Here is a 26,626-nt window from a genome sequence, read left to right as displayed (position 1 = left end):
GGTCTTGCCTACTATTGGTTCAGCGTAGATTGAAGCGTTTGATCGATTACTCTTGACTTGTTTTGGACTAACGTCACGTCACTCACTGATCGTTTGCTTCGTGTATAACGTTAAGTAACTATGGCGGGCGCACAATTAGCTAGAGAGTTACAGCATTTAGCCAATGAAGTCGATAACCATGCATCAAATGACTATGTGTCATTCAGATTAGATGCATTTATTGATGATTTATTACAGATTGACGGCGAGATAAATGATAAAGTTCTTCCTCAGTTGTTAGCCTCTTTGCAGCACATTCAAAGTCTGTGCGAGTCAGAGGGTGCTATGGTGGTGTTACAGTTCAACTGGTGAAAATCATATAGCACAAAATGTAATAAGGTTTAACTACACAGATGAGCTTGTAAACCGAAGTCGCAAGCTAACGCTTTGTCAAAGTGATAGTTATAAGCAGCCTTTCGGTTAGAAAAAGCGTAAAGATTTAATGTAACATGATGTAACATAATGTAAATGAATTGAGACATAGTGAACTTAAGTCACAAGTTAACACGGTAGTAATGAGCATCGTTCTTTCACTACAGGGGCCATCAAATGGAAACCATTCCTTCTAAAAATACGTGGTTACTAAACGGTACTCGTAAACTACATTTCATAAGAGATAAATAACACAGAGGTCACAAGTTAACACGAGCATATTCCCTTGATTCATCCAGCTGCATATTGTTGTTACCGTAGTGACACGCTGCCTCGCTTTATTGTATGGGTACGAATCCCGTGTCAAATCGCTTTATTTATTTTTTCACCTCGCTTCAGCCGTTACGGGCGATCATACCAATAATTTGCAATCTTAACAAGAATGTCAAAATCACGTAACAAGAAAGTCTGTGTTTATTAGACATCTTAATATCAAGTCGTCTTGTGCTTTCAGAATCGACGAATCTGCTGAGGTCGTTCATGCACCTCTTTGGCAGAGGACCTGTAACCGGAACTTGGTCACCACCTTAGCACCCCCTGACTCGCACAGATTTTGAAGAACTTTGTCATTTATCTCGCCGTCAATCTGTAATAAAACATCAATAAGCGCACCTAATCTTAATGACACACAGTCATTTGATGCATCGTTATCGACTTCATTGGCTAAATGCTGTAACTCTCTAGCTAATTGTGCGCCCGCCATAGTTACTTAACGTTATACACGAAGCAAACGATCAGTGAGTGACGTGACGTTAGTCCAAAACAAGTCAAGAGTAATCGATCAAACGCTTCAATCTACGCTGAACCAATAGTAGGCAAGACCAACCCATCTAATTATCATACAAGACACAGAAAAGTAAGAATAAATTCAAGAATAAATAAATAAAAGTGGAAATAAATACATGCGATAATAAATAAATATAAAAATAAATAAACGTATAAATAAATAAATGTAAAAATAAAAGGAAATGATAAATAAAATAATCTAAAAATAAAAAATAATAATAATTAAAAATAATTAAAAATGGACACAAAAAATAATAAATCAATTTAAAAAATGAAAAGAAAAGTTAAAGCTAAGATCAATAATAGCTAAAACGAATTATTTTGTTTTATCAAACCATCCATTCCTTTATTTATTTTCATATTATTACATTTATTCGTTTATATATTTATACATTTATTTATTTATAATTTTTGCAGGTTCAGTCCTCCATACTGAGGAGCCCGGCCATATGACAAAGAAAGCTGATCCTGATTGGTCCTCTTGTGTGCATTCAAAGTGCTGATTGGCTTGCAAATAGAACCTTATAGAACCAAATTATAATTCGATTTTGTACATAGAACCTTTTGTTTTCTTTAAAAAAGTCCCAAAATGTACACATAAAAAAATTGTATAATGTAAATAAGTTTTCACAGAATAAGAATATATGAATAACTCAATTTTGACCAGAATGTCAGATATAACCTTATAATTCTAAGGCGACGCAATGTCTGCCAAATTTCAAATGTAAAAGCAAAGTCTATTTGCAAATGAATTACCTCTGTCTTACAAGTTACGACCCGGCCATATTTAAATCGCAATAGCAATTCCCCATATGCTATTTCACTTCCTCTGGCGTTGCGTAGTATGCCTGCCAAAACTCAAATTAAATCGCAGATCCCTTTGCATTTGCTTTTCCTCTGACTTGTACAGAAACCTGTCAAACAATGGCAGGGTGGGCTACAGCTAAAAGCCAAAATAACAATACTGGAACAAACGAGGGTCAGATGCAAAGTTTCATATAGAGAAAATCTTAACAGTAAATCACAATTGCAGTACTTAACAAGTATAAATTAAAGAAGTTCAATGGGCTCGATAAACGCATGAACACAAACAGTGGTCTACTCAGTGAGCTAACAATATTGAAGCAGTGTGGATTCATAATAATTACATTAACATTAATTTCTCAGGTTGGTGCATCACCTGATGGGCACATTTACTGCATATGTTGTGGGAAAAGCTGTTTGGAAATTAAATGTATGTTTAAATGCAGAAACAACTCCATCCAGTAATTTGTAGATTACAGCCACTACTGTGTCCAGCAAAATCACTGAAACACTGGAGCACAAGTTTGTTTTTGTCTCACTAGTATGTTATGATACACAAATAAAGAGATGTAGAATTCACATTCTTTTGTCATTCATTATTATTAACTTGTTATATGCATTATGAACAACAATGAAAATGCAGGATTCTGTTTATTCATACAAAGTGAACATGTTTTGTTATGGTTTACAACTGTCATGAATCTACTTCATGGACTTCCATCTACTGACTGACAAGGCCCGACCCTGCTTGGCTTACGGCCACACCACCCTGAGCGCGCCCGCTCTCGTCTGATCTCGGAAGCCAAGCAGGGTAGGGTCTGGTCAGTACTTGGATGGGAAATGCAGTCCAGGGTGATGTGTAACAGTCTGTGTGATGTGAAGGTCAATGAAATGGAAGAGCAATCTCTGGTGGCTAGCAGATGGAAGTCCATGAAGTAGATTCATGACAACAACACATATTAATCACGATGAAGCATTCGTTCACAGTGTTATAAATAAATATTACAAATAAATGTAATGTCCTCGCCTTGACTTGGGAGTAGCCTACTGTAACCATAAATACCGTAAACAAACAAACAAACATGTGTAGAGGAATGTTGCAGAAGGTGATGATTATCTATCCTGCTCTGAAGTTTCACATGCTAAGCGATGTCGCTCTGAGACCAGAGTTCCAGCATGAGTTATTTCCAAACAAAAAAAAACTGAAAACCGCACTGTTTTTTAATAACCTATTGTGAGTGCAGCTGTAAGAGTAAACAAAACAGCAAGCGTTAACTTTACTCTTAGTGGGCATTTTCCAAATGGCATTTATATGCCCTTCATGTATGTAGCTCTGGTTTTGTTTTGCACCCCATCGTGGTTTTTTGTTTTATATTAAAGTCTTGTTTTGTTAACCCCGTCACTGCCTGCCTGCGCTTGGGTTCTCTTCTTGCCACAACCGTGACAGTAATGCCCTACACCTTTCAAACAGTTCACTTCAAGGGCTTAGCCCTTCGTAGGGAGTAGGGCATAGGAATGCTCACTTTCGTTTGGAAAATGCCAAATGTGTTTAGCTGTATAATATTAGTTTTCTACTGTATCCACTTCCAGTCGACGGTGAATGATATCACCTCCCAATACAAACACGCCCCATTACATAAGCCCAACCCCGCCATTGATTGACAAGTTTCTGTCAGAGGAAAAGCAAATGCAAAGGGATTTGCGATTTCATTTGAGTTTTGGCAGGCTTACTACACGACGCCAGAGGAAGTGAAATAGCATATGGGGAATTGCTATTATGATTTAAATATGGCATGGTCATAACGTGTAAGACAGAGTAATTCAATTGCAAATAGACTTTGCTTTTCCCTTTGAAATTTGGCAAACATTGTAAGTTTGCGTAAATGAAAATGCAAACGGTTTGCATTTGAGTTAGAATTATGTCACAAGTTTTGCACAAACAAATAGCAACAACAACTCCAGATCACAGAGGTTTCTCAAGATTAGAAGGGAAAGTAGAAATGAAATCAATTTTCACTGCAAGCTCAGAAAACTATATACAGTGAGGGAAATAATTATTTGATAGTATTAGTATTTCCCTGCTGATTTTGTTTGTCTGCTAGTTTGCCTGCTTACAAAGAAATTAAGGGTGTCACGGTCCCACCGTCTTGTTTATGTAATTCTAGTCGTGTGGTGGGATCGGGGCAGAGTCCTTGGGTTTTATGTGGGAAGGCCATGAGATGTTTATGTTTTTACCTCTCATGTGTTTTTCCAGTGTCTCGTCTCTGTTCCCGCCATCTCGTTTCCTCGTTATCCTTCCCTAAGTGTTTGATTACCCACACCTGCCCCGTGTCGTTATCCCTCGTTTGTCTTCCCTTTAAATACCCTCTTGTTTCTTTGTCTTGTGCTAGTGGATTGTACTATGTTTGTGCGTGTACGTGCGTTGTTCTAGATTGTGTTGTGGTCCTGTTCCTTGCCTGTTCATGTGCTTCCCGTGTTCCTGGTCCTTGCCTGTTCGTGTTTTGTGAGTTTTGTAAGTTTTGTGCCTTGTATTGATTTAAGACGTTTGGTCGTGTCTTCGAGTTTAGTTTGTTTGTCTTGTTTTCATTTTGCCCCCTCGTGGGAAGTCTCTTGTTTTATTTATAGTTCTTAGTTTCGTTTTCCCCATTGTGGGTGTTTTTGTTTGTTTTTTGTAAAAATAAAGATATGTTTACCCCTTCACTGCCGTTGCCTGCGCTTGGGTTCTTCTTCACCACCATTCGTGACAAAGGGTCTATCATTTTATGGTAGGTTTATTTTAACTGATAGAAACCGAATTATCAACCAAAAAATCAGGGGAAAAAATGTATATAAAGGTTATAAATTGATTTGCATTTCAGTCAGTGAAATAAGTATTTGATCCCCGAGCAAAACATAACTTTGTACTTGGTGGAGAAACCCTTGTTGGCAAGCACAGAGGTAAAACATTTCTGACATTGCTGTTGGTCAGCAGGGGATTAAATAATTATTTCTTTCACTGTATATATACTGTATATTATGCTTAAATGCAAGGCACCATTTACATCTGAAGAGTGATTTAAAATATGCAATATAGTTTAAATGCCATTGTAACAACTGTGTGGATCTCTGTTACAATCACCATGAAATAAAAAAATAGATGTTGAGGTGTGACGCATATTCCCTTGTAAGCTTCAAATCAACGATTTTAAGAAATAGTTCATTCATAAATAAAAGTCTGTGTCATGTACTCAACATTATTCATGCTTTTTGCAATAGGTTACAAATTAGCAAGATCCAGTGGCATGTAGTATCACTGATGTCAAACCCCTGCACCTGCACAAGTTGAAAACGCAAAATACATTTGAGAGGTATTATTTGAGAGGCAAGGTTTGTGATTTCAGTGCAAAAACAAACACACAAAGCATATTTACAATATCTATTGTCTGAACCGACTTGGATGGATGGAGCCTATCCCAGAGGTGGGGTACTCCCTGGAAAGATGGCCTGTAGGACACAGACACACATTCATAGCACTCACATACCTAAAGAAAATCTTTAGTCTTTGGGCTGTGGGGAAAACACAATCCACGTTGACAGAGGAAGAGCATGCAAACTTCACACAGAAGGGTTTCTTGGCATGGCCACAACTCAAACCAGGAACCTTCTTGTTGTGAGGCAACAGTGGGACTACTGTTATTGTGCTTTTGATAATTCCCAATGACTGTATGCTGTTGTTGAACAGAAAAGAGCAGCATAAAAATTCTTTAAAATATCTCCTCCTGTGTTGTACAGAAGGAAGTCATGTGGGTTTGTAATGATATCAACGTATGTCATCAGTAAAACATGACAAAACTTTTATTTTTGGTGAATTCTTCCTTTAAAACTGTTGCACTGGGGTTACAGAAAATATGCAAACAACCAAACAGACAAATAGCTGTTGGTTTATAGAATGCATGTCCCATTCTCTCTCTCTCTCTCTCTCTCTCTCTCTCCGCACTTAAAATATCTGTCTTAAAATGGTCTTAAAATAACAAAATAAATAGGGATTAAACAAATAACACATAAATAACTGTGTTTAACATAAGTGAACCAAAAATATATTTAAACAGAAATAAGAGCAAGATTAATTTCCATTCATGAAATAGCAGTTAGGAATAATTCTTTGAGTAAAGGGAAAGAAGACATAGCAACAGCATACAACAAGATGAAAAATGCTTTGTGCACAGATGATTAAGGCGCTGCTTCAGTATAGACATATTTTGTGTCTATCCTCTTGATGTTTTATAGTGTCCGATTCTATCCATCTTCCCTTTCTCCTTTTGTCAAGTACATAGCTAATCAGTACATTGCAATACACAAGGCAGTGTTAGCTGTTTATAATTTTCCACAGCCCCCTCAAATGTATAAACAACACGTACAGAATAACCAAACCGAAATGTCATAGAGACTCTGGGATCTTACACATATAACACGCAGACTCTTTCTATCTCTGTACCTTGGTACCACGTTGTAAATTGTCTAACAAGTGTTTTAATTATCAATTTATACTGCCGTTACCTAATTCAACAGGGTAAAGACAGTGACAAACATATTTAACGTGCATGTAAGAAAATGAGGGAGGAAAAATCTTGAAAATCAAATGCACCCTACAACACTATGCAACATTCTAAAGCCCTCTTCATGTCCCACAGTGATGGTCCACAGTTTTACGGTTCAGATTTCCAGTTTCCCTCTTCCACCCACCCTCTACCTCTCAGGTAGAAGTATAATTGATCAGGTTAGCACTGAGGCCACATCTTCACAGTGCCATTTGGAGACAACAATAGATATAGTTAGAATGTAGACATCAACCATTTCTTATCTTAGCAGGATACTGGATTAGCCTCATTGCAAAACAAAATAGGGGTTGGGAGTTTTGGTGACTTTAGAAAAAGTCTTTCTGATACGTTAGTGTAGTACCATTAGCAAGATTCGCCTTTTTATACACACATTTTTACATTTTAAAAGTGTTTTTTATTGTAAAGAGAATTTACTTGTTTGTCATTCAAAACCTCTAAAACCATTAGTTAAAGAGGAAACCCAGTTGTTTTGATTATTACATTATAATTTTCATTGTGTGTTTTTGTATGTATCAACACACAAGGTGTTTCAATCCCATTTTATATATCTATATCTTTCATCAGTCCATCAGTCATCATAATCCTTGTTGAATGTCTTCATTGAAGCATCAGAAAGCCATATTGTTGATTCTGGATGTCTTTGCCTGTTCCAGACACTCCACATTTAGTAATAGCCGTAATCATGTCTTGTGCAGCGCATATCTTCAAAAACAGTGTCAACCCAGCTTACACAAAAGTTTCACTTGCCTAAACCATTACCGGTTTCCTATGAAAAGAGAAGCTATCTGGGTTGACACTGGACTTGATACCATTTCTGATACCAAAAAAAGCAGTCATCATTCAAATTCTTAGGGACATTTTACCCTATAGGAGACAAAAAAATATGCCAGGTTGGTTACTTATTGTAAGAAAACCACCATTCTTTCTGGTTATGAAATGAGCTCTACAAAAAAAAGAGTCTTTGAGCTAAATGTGGTGTTTGCTGCCCTTGAATTGACCTTGGTGTGTCAGCCACAGATAAAACAGCAGTTTCAGGGACACTAATCATTACACCAAGAATTCAAAGAGCATTTGGTATCACCACCTGAAATGGCATCACTGGCTTCTGGCACCACACTTATAATGATGTTTCCTATAAACATCTGGAACAATTATGAATTTTATAGTGTCAGCAGTGATCAGCAGGCTACGTTGCAATAGAGACCAGAAGGCACAAAGGAATTCTGCAGTGCCCATGCTGATTAAAAATTGTGTATCTATGCAGTACATGACTCATATTTGAAGGTTGCTATAGGGGTATCATGTGTAGGAGTAATCTATATCTGGAACGCCACCTTCTCTATAGCCACGGTTTATGCCATAACCAGAATTGCTTATGTTAATGGGTGGCTTGTATAGACCTGTGCCATTGGAAGGGAATATTGTATGTATGATGTAATCATCTTGTACAGGTTTGGGTTGAAGGGGCTGTCTTGCTGCTATAGGTGTCATCTGAAATCCAGGGCCTCTGATCTCTAAAATTGTATTATCTTTCTTGGTGCCTGACTCAATGTAGTCATCAAAGTGTTTACTTTTGCGAGAGCTGCTTTGGCTGTAGTGGTCTCTTGAGGTGAGGCGCCCTGCACGGTGCCCATACCAGCAAAAAATGGCAATGATTAGAGCCAGGGAAACTATTGCTGTAGCACCTCCAATAATTCCAACAAGTGGAATAGAAGTAATTTGAACCGAGCTTTGATCCTCACTTTTATCATCATCAGAGTGGTTGGGATCAGATGTTTCAGTTCTGGCACAAACTGGAACCTCATTTGAGTCTGTATTACCCCAAGACAAACTACTTCTGCTTCCACTGTAAGACACTAGAGGCACCATGCAGATGATGTAGCTGGAAGCAGGCTGCAGGGAGGTTAGTAGATACTCCCGCTGATCACCTCTAACCAAGGTCTCTGTGATAGACCCCATGGTTGAGCTGGTTCCCAGGCGAAGCCAGCTTAATCGAAAAGAAGATGTTGTTTGCGCCACACTCCAAGTAACCCGGATGCTGTCATGGGACAAAGGTTTCACATTTAGGGCCAGGTTCTTTCCCACACCACTGCTGCTTAATGTGTAGTCCAACCCAGTTTCTGGGAGACCCAAGCCTGGGCGTTTGGACCGAAGTGTGAATAGAGACCCTTGAGGTGGGGGAAGAGTGGTAGAAATGGCTCCAAAACTTGCCCCACTCACTCTGTTACCACCATTCCCTGCACCTACTCCACCACCTCCAGCAGCAGCTAACTCACATTCATCCATCTGATTTGTGAGGTCTCTTAGCGCCATGTCTCGAACTTTCTCTGGTGTTTGACAAATAAAGCCTCTCACTGTAATTGTGTTCCCCTTTGCTTCTAGCCAGTCATGCAGCCACCGCAAGTTACATCCACAATGCCAAGGGTTTCCTCGCACAAGTAGCTGTCCCAGACTCTCCAAGTCTCTGAACAAGCCTCTGGGAAGAGTTGTCAGATTGTTTCCAGAAAGATCTAGGCGCTGTAGTCGCCACATACCATCAAGAGAGCCTCGAGGCATGTGTATAATAGCGTTGTCCTGAAGGGACAGTCTCTGCAAGTGGGCACTGGGCAGGTTTAGTGGGGGTGTCTGAAGAGAATTACGCACTAGGGAAAGTTCTGTTAAATTTGACAGGCGTGAGAAAGTATCATCAGCTATACGCTGATTAGCTAAAAGATTACCATCCAAAACCAAACGGCGTAAAGATGACAAACCACGGAAGGCATGAGTGGGAATGGTGGAGATTCGGTTGTCATCTAAACGAAGCTCTTCAAGTGCAGAAGGAAGACCTGATGGGATGCTGGAAAGGTGGTTTCTGGAAAGGAAGAGTAAACGTAGTCGAGGGTTGTCTGCAAAAGCCTGGTCCTCAATACTAACTGTAGAAACAGAGTTATCGTCCAGATGCAACTTTTGAAGAAGTGGAAGTCTGGCAAGTGCAGCCCGTGGCAACACTCTAATGTTGTTGTCCTGGAGGTGAAGCTCTCTTAATGAAGGTGGCAATTGCATTGGAAAGTCATCCAACTCGTTATCATAGAGATAGATTACACTGACTTTAATGTGATGCTCCAAGGATTTAGGAAGCCCTGGATTATCAATGTGATTGTTCTGAAAATATAGGACAGTTGCAGATTGTGGTAGTGGTGGGATTGCACTCAGTCCACGGTCATTGCAGTAAATGAAGTCTTCATCACAGCGACACACAGAAGGGCATTCTATGCCACCCTGACCATCCAATCCATGTGAAGAAGCTGTGGCCATCTCCAATAGTTCAGACAGAAGTGTCAGGCACAGCACCAGTAAAAAGAACAAGTCTCGAAGCTCCCCTATGCCTTCAGGAGCCATCGTGCAAATCCACGTTCCTTTTACAGCACAATTACACCAAGGTGATGTTTTTTTGTTTGTTTACTTAAAATGGACCCCAAATTCTGACAGGTCTTGTGTTTTTCTTCACCCTGCAGAAACAGAAAAACAACAAGTTAATACCTGAATATTTTATATAAACAACAAAAGGCAATATAAAACATTATACAATATACATTGGCAGAGCATGGTGGAAAATATTAGAAACCTTTGAAACAGAAAAATGCTGAATGACAAACCCATTTAATGTGCTTGTGTATAAACATCCACATGTCACAAGTCAAATACAAGTGCTCTTGCTGACTGTCAATGAATTCTAAACAAAGCAGATGTGCAAAGCTGCATATTTCGTTTACATACTGTTAGGAAAGCTCACAGACAGGACAGACAAAGTTTTAAACCAACCCAGACCAGAAGAGCCGATATGACCATCTTGGCATGGCATATCGCCCACAAAAATCCCAACCTATTTAAAGAACTTAAAAACCATCAATAGTAAATGTGATTGAAAAATGTTGCCTATCCTTTCAAATATAGGTTAAACAAGTGGGATTTACAGTATTTTGTGGAACCTACTTATATCTGCAGTCTTTTATCTTTTTATACTTGTATTTACAGTACCAGATCCTCTGCTAAACTTCTCTTAAATGTTCCAAGAGTACATTCTGAGTTAGGCAAAACTGCCTTCTCTTTTTTTGCTCCTTCGTTATGGAACGAGTTGCAGAGTATTATTATGCTGGAAACACTCCCTTCTGTAAATATTTTAAAAAACCTTTTATGGTCTACTCTGAAGGAAACATGTACTTGCTATAAGTAAATTACATATTTGTAATCATCTGGATGGAGGGCAAATGATTTTGTTTGTTTTATGTTTTTGAAATTGTTTTATTGTTAAACTTTCTGTGCTGCCATTTTGGCCAGGACTCCCTGGAAGAAGAGATTTTGTATCTCAATGGGACTATCCTGGTAAAATAAAGGATAAATAAAATAAAATAAATAAAAATGTGACCTGCCAGTTGGGACCATATATATTTTATTTGGTGGGACTTTTCAGTAAGGTTTCACTTGTTCCCAGGGGCAGTCCTAGACCATTTGGTGCCCTAGGCGAACTTGACTGATGGCGCCCCTTCCCCACGAGAAAAGAACTAATGTCCAAAGAAATTTAATTTATTTTTTATGTCAAAGTATTGTTGTAGATAGAGGGATGGCAAAAACTGTTGAAAAAAATAAATAGACATTATAATTTTAATTATATATTTTTTTCTCGCCGCATATTTGGCTCCCCTCACTAGATGGCGCCCTAGGCAAGCGCCTATGTCGCCTGTAGGAAGGACCGCCACTGTGTGAAAATCAAGTTTCTAATGTTGCTTATGTGTCTGTGTAGTGTTATTAATATGCTTTAAGACAAGCCATGTGCAAAATCATTGCTAAGTGTTTTCTCCATAAAACAGCATTCTTCCCAAAACTCTAGGGGTGTTCGATTCCGGGGGTTTTTTTTGGAGTCGACTGTGATTCTCCACTCCATCTTTTGGATTCGATGGAATCGACTCTCCTACTCCATTTACTGTAATTCCAAACAGGGTCAGAAATACGAATATCAAATAACTGAATGTAACTTCACATGTATGCATGCATGCATTTGTGCAACGAGCACACCATCATCACTGAGAGTTTTTTGTGCCGCCAGTCTGGTCCTTTCTGGTCCTGAACTGACGGTTTTCCAAGTGTGCAGCACAAGGACATGAGGGCCCAGGTATAAACCTATAGACTTAAATGGTAAAGGAAAGACATTTAGTTTTAATACATTTTTATATTATTTTTACATTGCATCGGTTTTGCAAAGTTACACAAATTATTATTTTTTGGTACTTTAAGACTTCCTGTTTCATTGTTTTGTATGAAGCATGTTCTGTAATGTGTGTAAACAAGCCTAAAACATTTTTTTTTCGTTTGAGAATTTATATTTACCCCAGGCTGACTAGGTTCAACACTTTTTTTATTCAAGAAAAGACGTTGAGCCTACCTTGTGTTCTTACTGTAACTCATTGTCTTTCTTACAAAAAATAAGTATTTAAAAAGATTACGGTGTAACCTTTGTTCTCTGAGTGAAGAGACTATCTCTCCACAACGTTACATATATCCATACATATGGTAATTGATCCCCAGATTGGGTGACGTGGATACTCTCTGGCTGTGCGGCCTGAAGGTGGAGAGATAGTCTCTTCATTCAGAGAACAAAGGTTACTCTGTAACCGAACATATGGTATCGAGACTATCTCTCCACAACGTTACATATATCCATTTGTATGGGAAACTCTGTAAGACACCTCGTGAAGGGACGGTGCAGTGACAAACAAAATATATATACTGTACAATATTTACAATCCTGGGCCAGGGACCAGACGCTACCAAAAGCCCATGGCTTGTTGAGTTCCAAAATGAAAACCCCATCTGGACCGGGTGCTTAACTTAGGTAACATATCCTTCTCTGGTTGCTCCCAGTACTAGGTCCTCAAAAGTGGGACTGGTCGTCACATTCAGTCTATACAACCTAGTAAAGGTGGATGGAGATGACCACATGGCTGCCACACAAATATTCTTCAAAGAGGCTCCATGCCATAAAGCCCATGATGTCACGACCCCTCACGCCAAGTGGGCCCTTAACCCTGGTAACGGTGGTCCATCCAACTCTTTTTAGGCTGTCTGAATAGTTTCTACTACCCATTGGGAAAGCCTTGACTTCGATAATGGCTTGCCCTTACACTCTGGTTTAAAGCATACAAACAAGTGATCTGTTTGTCTAAATGTCTTTGTCCGCTGTAGATAGACAATGCTTTCACCGGGCAAAATAGTGACTTGTTCTGTTCCATCCCCTCATTTTCTTGTGGAAGAAATAGTGGATGAAGTTCAACCGACTGTCTGGGGTGTAGGTTAGACAACACTTTAGGCAAAAAATTTGGGTTATGGTGTAATTTAACCATTGCATCTTCTGGCATGAACCTATAGCAGCTTTCATTTACCGACAGTGCTTCTGGATGAACCTACTGCAGCTTTCATTTACCAACAGTGCTTGAAGTTCCCCAATCTTTTTGGCTGAAGTTATAGCCAGAAGGAAAGCAGTCTTTAGGGACAACCATTTCCGGTCTGTTGCTGAAGTGCCCTCAAGACACGATCTAAGTCCTACTGCGGTACTACATTTCTAGTACTGTGTGCTGTACATCTTAGAGCCCGCTTCAGAAATTGAGAAATCAGGCTACCACAGTGTTCTGATAGTTTGTATTTCCCACTCAAGCAGCCTTAATCACAGCCACCATACCTCTGAGGGTTGAGGGGAATTTGTCTGCATCCAGCTGTTCCTGCAGAAACTGTAGGATTTCACAGGCAGTAGATGTGAAGGGGTTTACCCCACCTAAATGAATACGCCGCCCTTGTTGAGGGGGCACAAGGTCTTTCCAGGGCAGTAACCACTCTGTCTGGCAGTCCCATGGCTTGAGACCCTGAGGAAATGTGTGAAACAACTTGCCCTGTGCTTGGGATAGTAGATCCCTCCTGATTGGGAGTTCCCATGGTTTCCTGCGCAGGAGGGGTGTAATGTGCGAGAACCATACCATGTGAGGCCAATTTGGAGCCACCATAATTATATCCACCTTCTCCCCCTTCATTCTCTGAAGCAGATTTTGAATAAGGCTTAATGGAGGAAATGCATAACGCTGTCCTTGAGGCCACTGATGTGCTAAGGCATCTGTTCCAAGTGGTGAATTGTCCCTCCCCAAGGAGAAGAACAGGGGACCGTGCATCGATTCCCTGGAGGCGAACAGGTCCGCTAATGCTGGGTCGAACCTATGCCAGATCTCCTTTACCACGTTGGGGTGGAGTCTCCACTCTCATGGGTTCGGTCCGCCTCTGGGCAACTGGTCTACTGCAACATTCATTGACCCAGGCACATGTATTGCCCTTAGTGACAGAAACTGCTTTTGAGCCCATACCCAGAGGTTGTGCGGTAGTTCATACAGTACAGAAGACCCGAGGCCCCCTTGTCTGCTGATATATGCAGCTGCTACAGTGCTGTATGTCTGGACTAGTACATGATACTTCTGAAGTCAGGGCCAGAAATGCTGAAGTGCAAGATGGACCGCCTTCAGCTCTAGCACATTAATGTGCTGTTTCATCCAGTAACTGTCCCAGCATCCTATGACAGCCCAGCCTGCATGACCCGCCCCCCAGCCTACCTAGGAGGCATCTGTGGACACAAGTTGACGATGGCATACTGGCCCTAGCATGCTGCCCCTTGCCATGTTGATGCCGCACCTCCACCAGCGGAGAGCTGCCCACAGCCTCCGTGTAACTGTCACTCGTGTTGAGCGAGCTTTCTGGGGAAGTAAACCTAGCCTGATAAGACATTGCTGCACTGGTCGCATATGTAAAAGGACAAGTTGCACTACCTAAACTGTGGCTGCCATAAGACCCATCAGGCGAAAGAGATGCAAACTTTTGATTGCCTGTTGCCTTTCTGGGGTTAGAGTCACAATTGCCATTCTGGAGTCTAAAATTAGCCCCAAAAATTGAGTGACTTGAGATCGCTCTAGCCTGCTCTTCTGCATATTGATGCGGAGACCCAAGCTTTTAATTTGCTTCACATGGATAGAGATATGATACCTGCACATATTTTCTGTCTGGGCACAAATTAGCTAGTCGTCTAGGTAATACAGAACAATGATACCTAGGCGACAAAGGGGTGCCAAGACTGCATGAATGTTCGAGGGGCCAAGGCGATGCCGAAAGAATTTGTAGACCCTGCTCTCGAACTGAAACCTTAGAAACCGCCAATGACCCTCCCATAGAGGAATCTGAACTTTAAACGAAACAAACTATTCATATATGAATGATCAGCGGAATGATCTGTCAGTAACTGATGAGCTGTAGCTCAAGTAGACCGTCATCCGGCAGTTGCTGATATCACTGAAGCTCATTATAAGCCTGTTTACATGAACAGAATCACTGCACCTCTGTGTTCTGCATGTTGTTTTCTTTAAAATGATTGTGCACCATATATAAACTTCTTGTATTAGCAGGAGCTGCTGAGTTTGACTGTAACTTGACTACTGTTATGCATATAATAATACCAGAAGAATTCTAAAACTACAATGTTTAGGTGATTGGTAAAAAAGTTTTGATGTGTTGCAATGACCAAGGAAAAATAATATATTTTGTACTGTTTTAAAATATGTTCTCCTTAATTGTTGTGGTTTAAGTGTGTGTAATTAATGCATTTAAATAAAAGCTATTTCAAAAATGTTTTTCAAAGTAAAGTAAGTTCAAAGTTTTGGTTTCGGTATCGGTTTGCGGCTGAGTGCATCCTAAATCCAAAAACATATTTTTGACTTTGTTTTGTTTTTATATTAATTATAATTTTTTTGGTTTTGTTATTTTTATGTGATTTGAATCTTTTGTTGTTTCTTTTCTTAAATGTGTTTTTGTTTAGGTTGGATATATGCTAATTTCGTGCAATGATCTGAAGCTAGATGTTATTTTTCAAAGATTTTATTGAATGTAATAATAAAAATATATGTATTTTCCTATCCACGTCTTTGACTTAATGTGGGAGTTGAACCTGGGTGTCATTAGGTTAATTGTTAAATTTTGTCTTGTCCCGTCCCAATCGGATACCTTTGAACTTTCAAACTTATCTGTAACAGTTGAGGGAGCCATTTGTGAATACTCTGTCTTGTCAGTCCCAGTCAGAGAGTTTAAATTTAACAATCTACCTGTTCTGTTTCCACAAATATGTTTGTCGAACCATCTGTATTGCCTGTTCCAGTTAGTGAGTCTAAACATGACCTGTCTACCTGTCCTGTTTTCGTAAATATGTTTTTGAACAAAGTAGGAGACACAGAATAGACAATACAAGCCATGTAGAGACATGTACTGCTGCTGCCACGAAGGGCTATGTGAACCGCATGTATTACTATCTATGTGTGTCTGGGCCACCTTAATGCTTAATGCTAATGACCTATAGGGTTGGGTACCAAAAACCAATGCCAATATGGAGTCGGAAAGCCATGATAATACAAATTCAACTAATCTTATATAATGGTTAAACGGATCGCGAGCAGATCGTGCGCGCCCCACGGATCAGAACGTGCATGACCCGTGGATAGATCATAGTGAATGGGCTATGTGTGCCTCGGCTACCACGTCAACCATCTTAACACTAGTGGCCTATGACTATGTGTGCCTTGGCTCCCGAGCCAACTGGCTTAACACTGATGGCCTATGACTATGTGTGCCTTGGCTACCACGCCGACTGGTTTAATTCTAATAGACACACACTAAGTGTAATGTTAAATAACAATGACCACGTTTACATGGACGTCAGTAATCAAATTATTTGCCTTATTCTGAGTAAGCTAATATTACAATTAAGGTGTTTACATGAGTTGCTTTAAGAATATACCTTTCATGTTCCCGTTTTACATGTTACACTACATTGTTCGATTATGGCATACGTCATTACGTCCCTAAGCGACACCGTTTGACGTTCCCTCCACAATTTCATGTATCAACAAACAGTCTTCGCCATGGTACCACATAGAGTTTTTGGTATTTCATTTATTTTCTAGAATTGTTGGCATCATTCTTGTTTCCCGTTCAGACCAAAAATGTGCTTTTTTTCTTGAAGTATTAATGGGTGGTTCTCAAACTTTTCAGATCAAGTACCACCTTTAATAAAATAATTGTTCCTAGTACCACCTAATGACCGCCACAGAAAACACCTGAATAAAGATTCAAATTAATAGTAGAGCTGTGAATCTAATTCCTTGCCCTCTAATTCTAATGTATTATTCATAATAATATTTTTTTATTTATCAACTGTTCTCAAAGAACATGTTTTTCCATGTTTTTCAAGTTAGTCAGCAGTAATAGTGGACACACAACACTGTAAACAGGGCTCTGTAAATGACTATTAAGGGGGATTTATTAACTTTGTGGGGACTTACAGAAAGACTACAAACCAATATTAAAGAGAAACATTGAGGAAAGAATAGGCCTATTTAACACAGAAGATAAATAAATATACGTTGTGGCGAGGGGGGCGTGGCTCAGCGAAGTCTGCAACGAGAGAGGGAGGCAGGAGAAGAGTGGTGCTTAAGTAGGTCAAGTGCTTATGATAAACACCTGTCTCTCGTTCCAGTAATTGGTGGGGAGATGGATAAAAGCCACCACAACCAGAGGAATGGTCAAGAGAGAGACTGGCTGGGAACTCATTAGAGGAAGTGTCGAGAAGCTGTTTGAAACAACAACCGTATAGTGTGACTTGCTTTTCATTTATGATTTGTGATTGGGATGCGCTGTGAGCGTCCCTATATTTTGAAGTTTAAAATAAAATTACGAGTTCCTGCCATGCCGACCCTGTCTCCTTCCTTCGCTACATTGAACCTCACTACATACGTATACTTAAACATCAAGAGAACAGCTGTATATAACAAACAGAGACTCACACTTTTCTGCAGCGGCTCGTCAAAGCGGCGCGTAAAAACTAAATCGCAACGCTCGCTTCATTGATTTAACCTTGAGTAGATGCAGACGCATGTTGAATTAGCGCTTTATTAGTGCTCTACAGCAATAACAACAGCTTTAAACAGCGGTTAAGTGCATAAATACATGAGAAGCTTAATTTACACGTAGCTCATCGGAAGAGAGAGAGAGTGAGAGACGCACAAGGGCCTGTCTGCTCCCCCTCTTTGTTTGAGCGCCTGAGTTAAATAGACCATAGATTAATCAACAATAGGGGTGTAACGGTACATGTATTTGTACCGAACCGTAACAGGCAAAATTCCAAATATAGCCATTGTTCCTATGCCCTACTCCTTCGAAGGTCAGAGCCCTTGGAGTTTAGACTTTGGAGTGAACAGGGCATTTGCGTGCTATTATGTAGACGCTTGGAATCCACTTGACAAAGGATACAGCGTAATTTCCTTATTATCTTCAGCTGGCATGTCAACTTTTCAAAATATAAAATGTATTGTTTATTTGCAAAGTTAGGTTAGGTTTTATGCCTAAGTTATGCCATTAAAACGGCTACATCTGCTGATGAACACAATGCTTCGTTGTCACAGGAACATGCCAGCTGAAGATAATGAGGAAATTACGTCGCTTCCTTTGCCAACTGCATACCAAATGTCAACATAATGGCATGTAAATGCCCTGTTCACTCCAAAGTCTAAACTTCAAGGGCTCTGCCCTTCGAAGGGAGTAGGCATAGGAACGCGTACCCTTACACCCCTAATAAACAATAATTCATACAACTATATTAAAATTGCACATAGGCTGAGATGTATTCCATATTTATCTATCATGTATTAAACATTTGAAATTGTATTTAAAACACGAAATGTAAGTTAATATTTCGAGTTTTTAATTTCCTGTCGTGTCACGTACCACCAGGGGTCTCTTCAAGTACCATTACTGGAACAGTAAAGAAATATAATTACAACCACATTCTGAGAACCATTTACACTCTGACATGATACACAAACATATACAAATAAACATCAGACAATCAAATCTGTGTCATTAACGGTTAGCACCCTAATCAATGTAAATAGGCATGGTGTAGTTTGGCAATAACACGTTATTAATGTAAACACGTGTGACACAGTATAATAAACTGCAAATGCTAATGCTAATTAGTGTATTTCTCTTGCGGAAAATTACAGCTGCTACGGCGCTCAACACTCGCCGATGGTAACCATAAATGATCGCAGGACATCAATACATATACTAGATACACATGCACAGATTTAGAGTCATTAAGGCATGTAACGCATTATACAGAGCATAAATAAGTGTGCAGAGATGAACATTCAGCAAATTGATTACCTCAGAGATGACGTATTTTTGTATGCAAAACCCGGAAGAAAGTTAGCATTTTAGGACTCTCTATTGCCCCAACGTCGTGTTTTTTTGGGGTTTTTGTGAATCACCTGAAATAAGGTCTGTGATTAACAAAACCTCTAAATATTTTCACGTTTTATTCTATGACATAAAACACACCAATTATAACCCGCTTGTGATTTTTTTAAAGCCTTTTCGTGTCTTAAAAACGGTGGATGCTAACAAGTTGCTAAAAGCGACTACTTCCTTTGGCGGGGACATTAGATGCCATCTAGCATATAAAGCTCACAAATGCGACATGCAACATGGGCACAAAATATAGATGCGGGTTCATTCAAGGAGTAATTAGTTACCAAGGAACACATTTTTTATAAAGTTCGAAAGAGGCTTGGTGACGGTGACGTTGATATGGAGCGACCTTAAGTGTAGTCTGTTTATAGCATCGTGTTATCTTTATACTTCTGCCGATTGTATTTCGGCTTCAAAGGTAACAAATGTTGTGTTAATTTGTAAAGATTATTGTGATAGATAAAATGTGTAAACATCATAAACCTTTGTTAATCACAGAGCTTATTTTTTTGCAACCTTCCAAAAGTTTATGGGAAAAATGCATAGGCTTTCGGTCAAGGTGACCAGCGTGGCGTTTACTTCCGGGTAAGCCTACAAAAATACGTCATCTCTGAGTTACTGGATTTGTCTTCCTGTGTGCAACACTTAAATCAGGCCGTGTGGACAACAACTTTGTTTTGACAGCTTTTGACAGACTTTGTACACTTGTAAAAATACATACAACCGAGAAAGTTTGATCATTTAACCTGTTCTGATATCAGTTACTTTTGGCATGTCTGAGCGATAACATGCTCTAGACTGCATGTTGCTCGAGCTGTATAAACAGAGATGCGTAAATCCTACTGCCAATAAGTTTAATACTTAGCTCAAGCATACAAATGCAAGACTGCTAGCATAAAACTTATTTAGACTTGTTATATGGTTACTCATTTTTTAAATGAATTAGGCAGACCACACATTATGCACAGCGAGTGAGTAAGTATGGAGTAAAACAGCATTTACTTATCTTAGATCCAGATGCTTTCTGAAGTGCGCTGCACTGCTACGAAAATAACTAGCCAAGAATTAAACATTGAGCAGCAAGCTTATTGGTTGCTGATACAGAAGGAACCAATCAGCTGCACAGTGTGGTAAAGTTATTATGTCAGATTGGGTTAGACTATAGGACTGCATCAGAACTTTCTGTCATTTATTATACTTACTGTCTGTTTTTAAAATAATGCACATATGTAGCCTAGAAGATAAATAATATCTGTTTTAGAAACAAGGCTATAATCTGTTGGTATATTCACTGCATTTTCTGCCCATATTTGTTACAACTATTGTAACGCAGTGGTTCTCAAACTTTTTCATTGTAAGGCCCCCTTTATGTTAAGTGCATCGCTTTGCGGCCCCCCATATAAAGACGTATAATCTTAAACTTAGAATTTTTATTAAACCAAAATCATTCAGTTATACAATGCTGGAACCTCAATTCTTTTGGTTGGTGGTGTCATTTTTCTGATGTTTGATTGCATAAAATCTATGATAAATTTCTATATTTCATAAAATGCCACAAAATCAGTGGCCCCCTGGATCCATCTTGGGGGCCCCCAGTTTGAGAACCACTGTTGTAACGGATACGCTCTTCATACGCTCTTCACCTCGCATACTTCAAATCTCTAAATGTTACACCATTTTCAACAAACAAAAAATCACAAAAAAGGTACAAATCTTGAACCAATTCATCTTAATAATTTATCTTATAATTTATCCTAACGAAGAATAATAAATTCTGGAGAAAAGGAGGGTGAATATTGGATAAAAGAGAGGAAATGACATCAGAGAAAAAAAGTCGGAAGTCAGAGCGCGGTGGAAATGGAGTAAACCTGTGGAGCGTGTGTTTGTGTTTAAATTTTGGATTGCCATGATGGAATTAGTAGCTACTCAAGTGAACCTTGTGGATATTACGTCCCAACTCATTGGATATGTATTCAGTGCAAGGGGAGTTTAAAAGACGAACCGACGGCACTCCTCTACAAACGGTGGCACGACACAAACGGTCTGAAGATTTTTTTCCCTTTTTTTTTGGAATCGACAAATGTGCACATTAAAAGTCTGAAAAGTCTAAAGATAAGAAGTTTGAAGGAAATTACCCAGTTGCATGCTCTAGGACTTCCCGGAAAGTATCCATGCTGATAAAACTTGGGAAATAAGTAAATTGACTCGTAAAGGACTCAACGACCATAGTGTATTACAAATTCTATTAATCCGGAACAAACTTTCTTTTACATTTTGAATGTTAGATTGTTGCTTGGTGTTTGGTGAGAAGTTATTTAATTGTATCTTATGTTTTGTTACATGCTCCTATGGAGATCTTGCGCATGTGCGTTCCCAAATGTTTTGTTTTGTTGATATACAGTATATATACTGTATATATACACTGCGTTCCAAATTATTATGCAAATTGGATTTAAGTGTCGTAAACATTTAATTTTATATTGTTCAATTAAACTTATGGATGGTATTGTGTCTCAGTGCTCTTTGGATCACTGAAATCAATCTCAGACACCTGTGATAAGTAGTTTTCCAGGTGAGCCCAATTAAAGGAAAACTACTTAAGAAGGACGTTCCACATTATTAAGCAGGCCACAGGTTTCAAGCAATATGGGAAAGAAAAAGGATCTGTCTGCTGCCGAAAAGCGTCAAATAGTGCAATGTCTTGGACAAGGTATGAAAACATTAGATATTTCACGAAAACTTAAGCGAGATCATCGTACTGTGAAGAGATTTGTGGCTGATTCAGAGCACAGAAGGGTTCGTGCAGATAAAGGCAGAATGAGGAAGGTTTCTTCCAGACAAATTCATCGGATTAAGAGAGCAGCTGCAAAAATGCCATTGCAAAGCAGCAAACAGGTATTTGAAGCTGCTGGTGCCTCGGGAGTCCCGAAAACCTCAAGGTGTAGGATCCTCCAGATGCTTGCAGTTGTGCATAAACCTACTATTCGGCCACCCCTAACCAATGCTCACAAGCAGAAACGGTTGCAGTGGGCCCACACATACATGAAGACTAATTTTCAAACAGTCTTGTTTACTGATGAGTGCCGTGCAACCCTGGATGGTCCAGATGGATGGAGTAGTGGATGGTTGGTGGATGGCCACCATGTCCCAACAAGGCTGCGACGTCAGCAAGGAGGTGGCGGAGTCATGTTTTGGGCTGGAATCATGGGGAGACAGCTGGTGGGCCCCTTTAGGGTCCCTGAAGGTGTGAAAATGAACTCTGCAAGGTATGTAGAGTTTCTGACTGAGCACTTTCTTCCATGGTACAAAAAGAAGAACCATGCCTTCCGTAGCAAAATCATCTTCATGCATGACAATGCACCATCTCATGCTGCAAAGAATACCTCTGTGTCATTGGCTGCTATGGGCATAAAAGGAGAGAAACTCATGGTGTGGCCACCATCCTCCCCTGACCTCAACCCTATTGAGAACCTTTGGAGCATCCTCAAGCGAAAGATCTATGATGGTGGGAGGCAGTTAGCATCAAAACAGCAGCTCTGGGAGGCTATTCTGACATCCTGCAAAGAAATTCAATCAGAAACTATCCAAAAACTCACAAGTTCAATGGATGCAAGAATTGTGAAGGTGATATCAAAGAAGGGGTCCTATGTTAACATGTAACTTGCCCTGTTAGGATGTTTTTGATTGAAATAGCTTTTGATTTCAGTAAATATGACCTCCTAATGCTGCAAATTCAACAAATGACCATTTTCAGTTTTTTACAACCTATGAAATGTTTTCAAACTCTGTTGTGCATAATAATTTGGAACACTGCATTTTCAGTTTTTCATTTTTTAAATAAATACTGTTGTCAGTGGGAGGTTTGTTCAATAAAATTCCAAATGTACCCTAACTGTTGATTACTTGAAAATTATACTGACTGTCATTTGCATCGACAAATTAGGAAAACCAGAGAAAGATATCATTTGCATAATAATTTGTAACCCAGTGTATATATGAACTGATTTAATAATAATTTTGTTATTTAAACATTTTGGACTTTGGAGTGTTATTTAATTGCTGAACGGGTCAAAGAGAGTTTTTCGACAGGTAATTTAAACTGTCTGGCGCCCAATATAAACTCTAAAAACTTTTTCTCAAGGCCACTACGTTACACTATGGTGAGCATATACAGGTACATCTCAAAAAATTAGAATATTGTGAAAAAGGTCAATATTTTTTGTCACTCGTTTCAGAAAGTGAAACCCATATATTATATAGATTCACTGTGTTTTCTGAAGTCCAGTCAACGCAGCCATCTACCAGGAAATTTTAGAGCACTTCATGCTTCCTTCTGCTGACAAGCTTTATGGAGATGCTGATTTAATTTTCCAGCAGGACTTGGTAACTGCCCACACTGCCAAAGGTACCAAAAGCTGGTTCAGTGATCATGGTGGTACTGTGCTTGATTGGCCAGCAAACCCGCCTGACCTGAACCCCATAGAGAATCTATGGGGTATTGTCAAGAGGAAGATGAGCGACACCAGACCCAACAATGCAGACGACCTGAAGGCCACTATCAAAGCAACCTGGGCTTCCATTACACCTGAGCAGTGCCACAGACTGATTGCCTCCATGCCACGCCACATTGATGCAGTAATTCATGCAAAAGGAGGCCCAACCAAATATTGAGTGCATAGAAATTAACATAATTTTCAGAAGCCTGACATCTCTGTTTAAAATATCCTTTTTTTATTGATCTTATGTAATATTCTAATTTTCTGAGACACTGAATTTTGGGTTTTCATTATCTGTAAGCCATAATCATCAACATTTTTCAAGGCTTGAAATATTTCACACTGAATCTATATAATATATGGGATTCATACGCAAACAATTTTCACTGGCAATGAGCCGAGTGAATGTGCAAATTCACTCTCTGACAGATGGTGCTTAATGAAAAACAGAAACTTTTTTTTAATTACGCTTTTACGCCTGGTGTTTTGCGTGTCGGTGTGCACACTCACATTGGCACCCTTTGTTTAGTCACGAGGCGTTAAACATCAAAGATACATGCGCACGATTATCGTCCCAGTGTGGACAAGACTTTATGTTAGTGTCACATTTACACGTATATTTAGTCATTTAGCAGATGCTTTTATCCTAAGCGACTTAAAAATGAGGTAAACAATAGCAGCAATTGGAACAACATAAGGACAACAAAATGCAAAAGTTCAGTAACAACTGATCTCATATAGCCCAGCACAGTATACAAAGCTAAGTTTTTTTTTTATAGAAAGAGTAGAAAAGAAATAGAAGTCAGTACTAATCGGTCAGGTGTTGACGGAAGAGATGTGTTTTCAGCGATTCTTAAACATGGCTACAGAATCTGCTGATCTTGTAGCAGCGGACAGATCATTCCACAAATGCAGGAACAGATCCAGAGAAGGTATAAGAGAGTAATTGTTTCCCTTTTTGGGATGGCACCACAAGACGTTGTTCATTTGCAGAGCGCAGGGATCTGGTGGGTAGTCTGTATTAGCGAGTGAAGATATGGGGGTGCCGAACCAGTGGTGGTCTTGCAGGCCAAGAGCAAAGCTTTGAATTTGATCCGAGCAACTATAGGGAGCCAATGTAACCTAATGAAGAGAGGAGTGATGTGTGCTCTCTATGATTCATTGAAGACCACTCTTGCCGCTGCATTCTGGATCATCTGTAGAGGTTTGGTTGTGCAAGCTGCAAGCTGGGAGTTCAGACATTCAGACTGTCCACCATAGACGCACTTACAAACGTACACAGCGGAGACCTCAGCACAATCTTCGGTCACTCTGCACTAGCCCTCCACAGTCTGCTTGTCTGGCTGTAGGGCTCTGGAACTGCCAGTCATCTGTCAACAAGGCAGACTTCATCCCGGCCTTCGCCAGTCAGTCTAATTTCAATGTTCTGGCACTGACTGAAACATGGATCTGTAAAGAGAACACTGCTATTCCATCGGCCCTCTCCAACAAATTCAACTTCACCCACACTCCTCGTCCTTCGGGGCGAGGAGGGGGAACAGGTTTGCTTGTTTCCAACACCTGGAAATTCACTCCTCTGTCTTTTCCTTGCAGCAAACTCCTCATTCGAATACCACGCAATCACCATCACTTATCAATCAAAAATGCATTGTGTTGTCATCTATCGCCCTCCAGGTAAACTGGGAAACGTCTTAGAAGAGCTTGACATGCTGCTGTCCTCTATCCCTGAAGATGGCAGTCCAATAGTAATGCTAGGTGAGTTCAACATCCACCTAGACAAACCACAAGCAGCCGACTTCTTAGCTCTCCTCTCCTCGTTTGACCTTCACAGGGCCAACACGCCTCTCACCCACAGAGGAGGACAACAGCTATATCTTGTTCTGACTCATAACTGCACCACTAATAATATTCTAGTTACTCCCCTGCATGTCTCTGACCATTTCTTTATAAAGGTCACAGTAACACTCCCTGTAATCTCACCTCCCCCCTGACACTGTTTCTTTCTGTCGTAATCTTCGTTCCCTCTCTCCCACTTACTTTTCATCCATGGTGTCTTCTCCCTACCCACCACAACCCTTTACTCATCTCTCAACTTTGAGGAAAGTACTGATAAGCTCTGTACAACCTTAACATCCTGTCTTTACAGTGTCTTCCCCCTTACCTCTAGGCCTGCACGTGCCACACCCTCTTGCCCCTGGCTTTCTGAGACGCTTCGCGACCATCGGACCAAGCTAAGGGCTGCAGAGAGGAAGTGGTGCAAGTCTAGAGACCCTGCTGATCTCTCAAAGTATCAACATCTTAACTCCTTCGCTACTGATATATCTGCACCCAAAACCAATTACCTTCAAAACAAAATCCAAACTGCATCTAACCCGCGTCAACTTTTCTCAACCTTCTCCTCTCTTCTCTGTCCCCCTCCACCTCCCGCCAATACCTTGCTGACTGCTGATGACTTTGCCAACTTCTTCACTGATAAAGTGGAGACCATCAGCAGGCAATTATCTGCTCAAAGCATCCCTGATCTCTCTCTTACCCCTAGCTAAACCCAACTCCCTTCTTTCTCTCCCCTCTCGGAGACTGATGTCTCCAAAATTCTCCTACTACCTGTCCCCTCGACTTGATCCCTTCCCACATCCTACAGGCTAACTCTCTGTCTCTACTGCCTCAACTCGCACACATTATAAACCCCTCCATTATAAACCCCTCCATCACCACTGGAACTGTCCCCACCTCATTTAAACAAGCCCTGGTAACACCTTTACTCAAGAAACCAACACTCGACCTTCAGTGGTCAACAACTACAGACCAATCTCAGTCCTGCCTTTCCTTTCCAAGGCCCTCGAAAGGGTAGTATTTAACCAACTCCCTGCCTATCTCTCACAGCACAACCTTCTGGACAGTCAGCAATCCGGCTTCAAGAAAAGACATTCTACGGAGACCGCTCTGCTGTCTGTTGTCGAAAACCTATGGCAGGCAAGGGCTAAATCCTTGTCATCTGTCCTTATTCTGCTTGATCTCTCTGCTGCTTTTGATACTGTGAACCACCAGAACCTGCTGTCCACTCTCTCCAAACTGGGCATCTCTGGAACTGCACTCAACTGGTTTAATTCT

At 40.1% G+C, this 26,626-nt stretch overlaps 1 protein-coding gene and 1 pseudogene across 4 annotated transcripts in view; one reads left to right on the top strand and one right to left on the bottom strand.

Annotated features, from left to right (window-relative positions):
• Positions 1-5,101: 5,101 nt before the first annotated feature.
• flrt1a (fibronectin leucine rich transmembrane protein 1a) overlaps positions 5,102-26,626 on the bottom strand; it is an 89,665-nt gene continuing 68,140 nt past the window's right edge. For 3 of the 4 annotated variants that reach the window (XM_057321912.1, XM_057321906.1, XM_057321920.1), the window contains one exon: positions 5,102-10,147. In XM_057321912.1, coding sequence (XP_057177895.1) covers positions 7,959-10,037 — 2,079 coding nt within the window. In that variant the 5' untranslated portion in view covers positions 10,038-10,147 and the 3' untranslated portion in view covers positions 5,102-7,958. Of the gene's footprint in view, positions 10,148-11,711; positions 11,731-26,626 lie in introns of those variants that run through there. The other variant, XM_057321929.1, reaches the window with a different exon arrangement.
• On the top strand, positions 12,634-25,533 carry LOC130548401 (uncharacterized; annotated as a pseudogene).

This window comes from Triplophysa rosa, linkage group LG2 (genome assembly GCF_024868665.1).
Source record: "Triplophysa rosa linkage group LG2, Trosa_1v2, whole genome shotgun sequence".
Classification (NCBI taxonomy): Eukaryota; Metazoa; Chordata; class Actinopteri; order Cypriniformes; family Nemacheilidae; genus Triplophysa; species Triplophysa rosa.
Note: the sequence above shows the minus strand (reverse complement) of the source record. Positions and strands in the feature narration are given on the sequence as shown.